The sequence below is a fragment of the Sodiomyces alkalinus genome (assembly GCF_003711515.1).
Source record: "Sodiomyces alkalinus F11 unplaced genomic scaffold SODALscaffold_3, whole genome shotgun sequence".
Classification (NCBI taxonomy): Eukaryota; Fungi; Ascomycota; class Sordariomycetes; order Glomerellales; family Plectosphaerellaceae; genus Sodiomyces; species Sodiomyces alkalinus.
In genome coordinates, this window is record NW_021167081.1 from 3,306,042 (window position 1) to 3,313,541 (window position 7,500).

Below are 7,500 nucleotides of genomic sequence, written 5' to 3' on the forward strand. Positions count from 1 at the left end.
CGATTTTAAAGCTATTTATAACTATCACGATAACGTAGCCTAATAACCCATCCCTGACGTAGTATATAGCTTACCTAGTCGCTTTGCCTTCCTCTAAGCCCTAGCTATCTTTATAGCGTCCTTACCCACCTTTTTATAGGTTCTCTGCTTCTTTAAGCGTGCGGCCTCTACGATACGCTCCGCCTTAGTAAGATCGTCCTTACCGCGTTATTTAGCTATCCTACGCGCCTTATATACGGTTAGAACCCCTCCGTGCTATAGCTGGACGTTTTTAGTAGCGGGGCGTTAGCGGGAAATAAGCTTGGCATACTTAGTACGCGCGAGGTCCCTCTTTACCTAGATTAATTCGGCCGCTAGTGATAATAAGCCCTTAATAAAGCTTATTACTTTACGCTAAGTGGTAAGGTCTAATTCCGCCTTATTACGTAAACTATGCTTAATTCTCTGGGCGGAGCGATGTATCTAATAAAGGGTTACTGGCGTTATTGGGTTCGAAGACCTATCGCTGCCACGAGAAGGCCGCGGGGTAAATATACGGGGTTAATAATCTTCTAACTATTATAGGATACCCTATAGGTTAAATAGATAGATCCCTGTTCTTCTAAAGGTCAAAAGGATCGTTAATTACTTGAACGCTTACTTGCATACGCCCTCAATTAATAATAGGAACTCGAGCGTCGTGATATTAACGACTCTGTCGCGGACTAACGTATTAAGGGCCTATACGTGATAGTATTTTAGAGGCTGGAAAATAATGACGTTAAGTGGTTAAAGTATATAGGTTAGGTAAGGCAGTAGTCTAACAGGGATAATATAGTGATCGTTATAATATTATATGAATTCCCGTGTGTAGTGGGAGCCGTGCCTATATAGGATTAATAGCCTTTTCGCGCTAATAGATATCTTATCAGAGAACTCGTCGAAATACTTTAGCTAATCTAGACTAATCTATGATTCGGTTAGCGGGATATTATATAGTAAAATAAGGTAGGGTAGACCTAGTCGTTAGTATATCTAGTTAGCGAGACCTGGATAGTAGTATCGTTACAGAGCTCTTCTAATTCGTACTATTACCGTATATAGACGTGGCCGCTTAAGATTAGGAAAACGGGGATAATAACGCTACCTGCCAAGATAGCTTTAATTACTATTATAGACTCCCTATTCTACGGCGTTCTAAAATAATAGGATCTATTCCGTTTAGTGACCGTAACCTAATCTTTGCCTATCCCGATCTAAAAGCCGGTCTTATCTATATTCTAGATAGATTCCGGTAGGATTCCGTTTTCCTGTATAACCTCCCGTAATTGGTTGAAGTAATACAGAACCCGTTCGGAATCCTCGGTAGTCTAACGGTTCGTATCTATCTTCTTTTACTTCTTTTTAAAGTAGCCGTGCCGTTACATAAACCGCGTAACCCATTATTGACTAACGGTAGGGGCGGGGTTGCCTTCTTCTATATCGTAACGCGCCTCTAGAATCGCGTGTATAGTAATAAACAGAGGTCGAACCATAAGGTTAGTATCATTAAGGCGATTAATAAAGCGGTATAGGGCTTTTTCTTCGGGCTCTAAAAGCTTGGAATTTAGTGATTTATTACCCTCTCGAGTAGGTCGGCCCTGAAGGCGTGAACACAGCCTATATCGCGGGATTTCAAATTAACGCGCCACCGTTACGACTTCAGAATTCGGGTTTTCGTTAATGAATTTAATAGCGGCAATAACGCGAGCCTTTATATTTAAAAGGATTAAAACAGGTTATTGTTGTGGGCAAACACGCGGTTATTGTGAATAGCTTCGAAAAAGTGCCGTTGTAAGTGTCCTGGACATATAACTGTCCAGCACCAGCTTATAGCTAGTGAATGCTAAACGAACTAAAATAGGTGGGGCGTGGCACGAGCACTACGTAATCTAATGCTAAAAAGGTATTTAAGCCTTCAGCCGCGATACTACTTAATATATAACTACCCGCCGTGTTAACACCTACGAAGAATATAACGAATACGTCCGCGTATCACTAATAACCCTAGAAAGGCTACAGGAGTGGTTACCTAGAGAGTAAGAGCTATTAATACGCCTTAAAGAGGTCTAATTAAGGCCCGTAACGTATATCTAGATAGTAGACTTTTTTAAAAGGATATATATAATCGCTAGTCACGATTAGACCGAAGCCGAGGGATGTCTTTTAGATAAGAAAGTACTACTCCCCGAAGATCTTTATTTAGTTAACGATATATCGAGACTAGACTTAAAGACTAAGAAAAATGCGGTAGCCACCGCGTTATAGTATTCCCGGCATTATATACTAGAAGCGATAAGGGCGACGATACCTTAGGTGCCATGGCTAAACCTAAGAAGGGTGGCCGTGGGAAGAATAAAGCTAAGAATCTCTTTATCGCTGGATCTATAGCCATACCTTCTACTATTTTAGCTAACCGTTCCTCTTCTAAACGCTGTTAATCTACCTTATAGAGAGGGTAGTTATACCGCGTATACGCTATACCTAGTCACGATATTAAAACCTACTTCTATCTAATTCCGGAAACGGTATATAATAACTGGTCTCCTTCCGAGAGCACTAAAATAACTATCTAATAGATTCTTAAATACGACCCTACGATACGCGCGGAAGTAGAAGAACTATATACTATAAAGAAGGTGAAGAAGGATATAAACCGGGACTCTATATGGCTTAAAGAGGCATAACTCGACTATAGTAGCGTCCGTAGCGGCGTCTCCTACGCCGCTAGCTTTATAGTAGCAACCGCTACTACTAACTACCCTCTTCGAGCCTTTACTATCCTCGATTCCGGCGTAATAATCTGTCTCTTTAACGATTTTCCCCGCTTTTCTAATTTTACCCTAGCTACGCAGGAAGACCGCGTGGTTATAGACACCTTATCGCTTCCTATTAAAGATCACGGCAACGTGACTGTAAGATTAAACGGACAAATAGGAGGCCTTGATTTTAGACTATTAAATATCGTATACTACGAAGATTTTACCCATAATGTAATCTTAAACTAACCGTTACGACTACGAGGATACTAGTACGATTAGGAGCTACTAAAGAACTACCTTCGATGTACCGATAGATCTATACTATACTAGCTAAGTTATTACTTCGATTAGACTTTTATTAAGTATATACCCTACGATTCTAACTAATCTACGGCTACTTTTCTAGGCTTTTATTCTATCCGAAAATTAAAGATACGATATCTTAGCACTAGGAGAGTATCTTATAGTATCTACGGCTAAGGTATACTAGCCCTAAACCACTTAGGCACCTAGAAGAGTAGACGTAGGGGGGTACGATTAAGGGACTAATAACTCCCGACTACGTGGCCTATAAGCTCGTAAAGATAAAATAGTATATTAGTAGGCACCCCTGTATAGTACTAATCTACGTAGAGAAACGATAGGCGATTCATTTCACGGATTTTAAATAAACGTCCGATGGGGATTCGCGGTTTATAATTTTTACTGATTATTATAGTAGCTTTACGGCCACCTACGTTATAAAGAGCAAACTAGTAGCGGATATCCTCGTAATAATCAAGGAATTCCTCGCCTAGATAGACCGTTAATTAGGCTATAAGGTACGCGTTGTCGCAGCTAATAATAAGCTAACTTAATCCGACGATATCATCTAATTCCCACGCAAAGGGGTATCCTTTTAGAGGTATCTACTACTAATACTTAAGCGTAGAACGGGAGTGCGAATATACTACTACTATAGTAATCTTAAACGGGCGTGCGATAAATATCTACGTAAAACTACAGCTGTTCGTGTAGCCTAAAGCTATTCCCACGGCTACGTACGTCTATAACCGTACGCCACGAAGGCAGTATAACAATAAGGATTAGAAAACGCTATATAAGGTTCTCTATAAAAGAAAGCCGATTTTATTATACCTTCGAGCCTACGGCTATAAGGCGTATATAACAACCAAAGACGCGTAAAAGGGTGCGAATAAGCTATTAAGTCATATCGATCCTCGTGCCTATATCGGCTACCTTATTGGCTACGATTCCACTAATATTTTCCTTATCTGGGTACCCGGCCTACACTGCTATAACCGCGTTATTCGCATGCGCGACGTGGATTTTAACGAACGCGCCTTCTTCGATAGCGATATTAATACCTTTACGGACGATCTTCGTTAATTAATAGAAAAGACATTAGAAGACCTAATTAGTTAGATTAGATAAGAGAGGGCTAGAGAGTCACGGCCGTTTATAAACGTATAAGCTAAGGACCCCTCCTTTATAAAACTGCTTATTTTAAGCTTAATATACCCCTGCCCCTGCCCTCGCCGGGGGTGATTTCCCCCGGATCCCCTTTCTTAACGGTATCGTCGAGGTTATAGTCCGTAATACCCGTCCGTAAAGGGGTAGAAGAGGCTATCTCGAGTCTAGATAGATAAGATTTAGGTCACGAATAGTGTGATTTAGCGAGTATAGCACCTGATTACCGTCTATAGTCACCTAGTCCACTACTTCCCTCTCTATTAGTAACGCGGCTATCGGTAATAGCGCTAATAGTAGCCGTTATATTAGAAACTCGTGATACCTCTACGGTTACGGCCACAGGGTTCCGGGATAAAGGAACACGGTGCTACGATACCCCTATAGTTACGATTATAGGGCTCCTATTAAACAGAGGAGCGCGACTAAATCGGTAAGGAGATAGCTAGTAAAGAGATAGTTAGGTAGCCGCGTTTAACGCCAGCCGCTACGGTATAACACGCACCTTAGAAAGGACTCCGGTAACTAAATTACAGTTAAAAAAGACTACTTCCATAACACTATATCAGTATATATCGCCACTATATAAGTCCACGGCCCTAATAGAAACCTTAGGGAGCACGGCTCTAGTAGTTACTCCGGCGGCAGCGAAAATCTATCGTAAAGACCTCGCTCCTCCTCCGAAAACCCCTCGTGATATACCCTCGCACCCTTATAGCTACCTATTCCGATAGGTATAAGAAGACTACCTACGGAGCTACGAGGAGATAGGGTTATGGATATAGGTGCCGGAGTCCGTAATAGATATAAATCAGGTTCTAAACTCGATATAGATATTAATATATAAATTAGATAAGTATGGATTTCTATATAAATAAAAGATAACGCTTGTAGTACGAGGAGATTAGTAATATTAATCCTCCCTTAAGAAGATATATATAGCTATATGAGCCGGATGGTTATTCCGCGCGTTAATAGTAATCGCCGTCCGATGTAACATTACGCTATTATGATTCGACGTTATACACGCGTTTATACACGCGCCTCTACCCCACGATATCTTTATATACCCGCCGCTAGGCTTTCTAGCCTTAGGGAGTCGTTTATCTCTATAAAAGCCGTTATATAGACTTAAGGAGTTCTTATTACTTTAGTAAAAGCACCTTTCGGCTATCCTATTAGCGGATAGCTCCTAGATAATGCTATAGGATTCTTATTACTTTCTACGTCGCGGTTTAATCCTATTCTTCTACGTTAACGATATCGTTATTACGTATAAGAAATAATATAAGGCTTAGATAGACTAGGCTATTAATAACCTATAACGCTACTATAATCTATAAGGTAGCGATCCTCTATTAGTGCCTTAGTATTAAGACTATTCGCGACCGTGCCGTATATAAGATCTAGTTATCGTAACGCGATTACGTAACTAAGTTAGAACGCCTTTTAAAGCTAAATAGTAACCGTATGCATAACAGCAACTATCGCCTAACGCACCTAATCAAAACTATAGAACTACTACCCTATATAGGGACCTCGACTAATCTTAAAATCTATTAACGGAAGATAGGATCTATACTATACACAGCTATAATATCGCGGCCTGATATCGCGTTTATAGTATTCAGGCTATACCGCTTTAATACTAATCCAGGGCCGATACACTATAAGGCCGCTGATTATCTAATCCTCTATCTACTTAATAGCTAATCGTTTATGTTAGAACTAAGGGGTGGCGATACTATGAAAATCTATACTAACGCCTCTTTTACCCATAATACCCTTAACCATAAGAGTAGTTAAGCGTTCGTAATACGGTTATTTAGAAGAACTATCGCGTGGGGCGCTAATCAGTAAGATACGGTTATAACGTCAATAGTCGAAGCAGATCTAGTAGCGTTAGTATAAGCAGTACAAGAAGGTATCTTTATATAATAATGATTGTTTAGTATAGGTATAGAGTTTAATAATACGGAGTTAAGGATCCTATGCGATAATAACTAAACGATTCGGTTAGTTAATTACGAGATTAGCACGTTAATAACATGCCTCTGCCACGTCGATATCCACGGCCACTAGTTACGTTAAGTAAAGCTCTCAGATCCCACAGCCACCTTATCGGGGTGTGACAAACTATATAGTGTTAGACGTATGGGGTACCTCTGTCCTATATATCCACCCTTATTTCCCCTGCTTTTTTCGTATAGTTAGATATTCCCGTGAAGTATTATAAACTGTACTTAGATGAATATATATATATAATTCCGCGTACCTTATTTATACTCTGACAGTTATAAGCCCGGCGGTCTAATAAACGAAGCTATTCCGATCGATCTATAGCTTCTAGGCTATTAAAATCAGCCTTAAATCTATAGCGGGTAGTTTAGTATTATTAGTAATGTCCGCCTGCTTTAGTTTTATTTAATCGTTTTATCGTTTCTATCGCACTACCGTTTAAAGCGTTTAGTATAGTTAATTAACCTTTTCGTTTATCCTATTCCACTGCTTTTTATTAGTATAACGATAGCTTCTATAGTAGTAGTGCCTATTATAGGCCTCGTAACGCTTACCTCTCCGAAAGACTAAAGGCCTTAGATTAAAGCCGTGATAACTATCGCGTACCCCCACGATATCGCCGACCTCGTTAATCCCGACCTTAAAGAGGCTAAACGGCCTAAGTGCCATATTAGAACCGATCCACCGTAACCTCCTACTATAGCCGAAGAACGTAACGCCACTAATTAGGATATACTGTTTAAGATCTAGCAGGCAGAAAAGGATCGGTATAAGGCTAAAAAGAGGGGGATTTAAGCACTCCACGACTATATCGCGAAGACGGTTAGCCCTGCTTTAAAGCATTAGTACGCCGGTAAAAAGGAAGTTAAGGATATCCGGTATACCCTTAAGACGCACCTTAAGCTAACGAACGCCGCCTAGAAGTCACTGGTTAAGAGACGCTAGGATAAATACCTCTAAAACGTTAGACGTATACCCTATAAGCGTTAGCTAGAAGACTTTATAAAGCTATGCCGCGACGCCGAGACATATAAGGTTCGAGAATACGATACTAAGAAATAATAGATAGACGGCTTCTTTAACGCTATCGGCAGCATAGCACTAAAGTAGTTAGAAGGACGTTTTATAGAGCTTATCCGGTTAGAAGAGGAAGACCTACCCTTAATTTAATCTATCGTGGAGGAATATATAATATAGCTTTTTCGCCGTTACCCGTACCGACTCGATAAGA

General features: G+C 40.3%; 1 protein-coding gene across 1 annotated transcript; it reads right to left on the bottom strand.

Moving 5' to 3' along the window:
* Window positions 1-1,490: 1,490 nt before the first annotated feature.
* On the bottom strand, window positions 1,491-1,658 carry SODALDRAFT_246565 (hypothetical protein; the record flags this gene model as incomplete). Its single annotated transcript, XM_028607398.1, has 1 exon — window positions 1,491-1,658. A coding segment is annotated over one exon (168 nt), but the record flags the coding sequence as incomplete, so codon positions are not given.
* Between the last annotated feature and the right edge of the window lie 5,842 nt (window positions 1,659-7,500).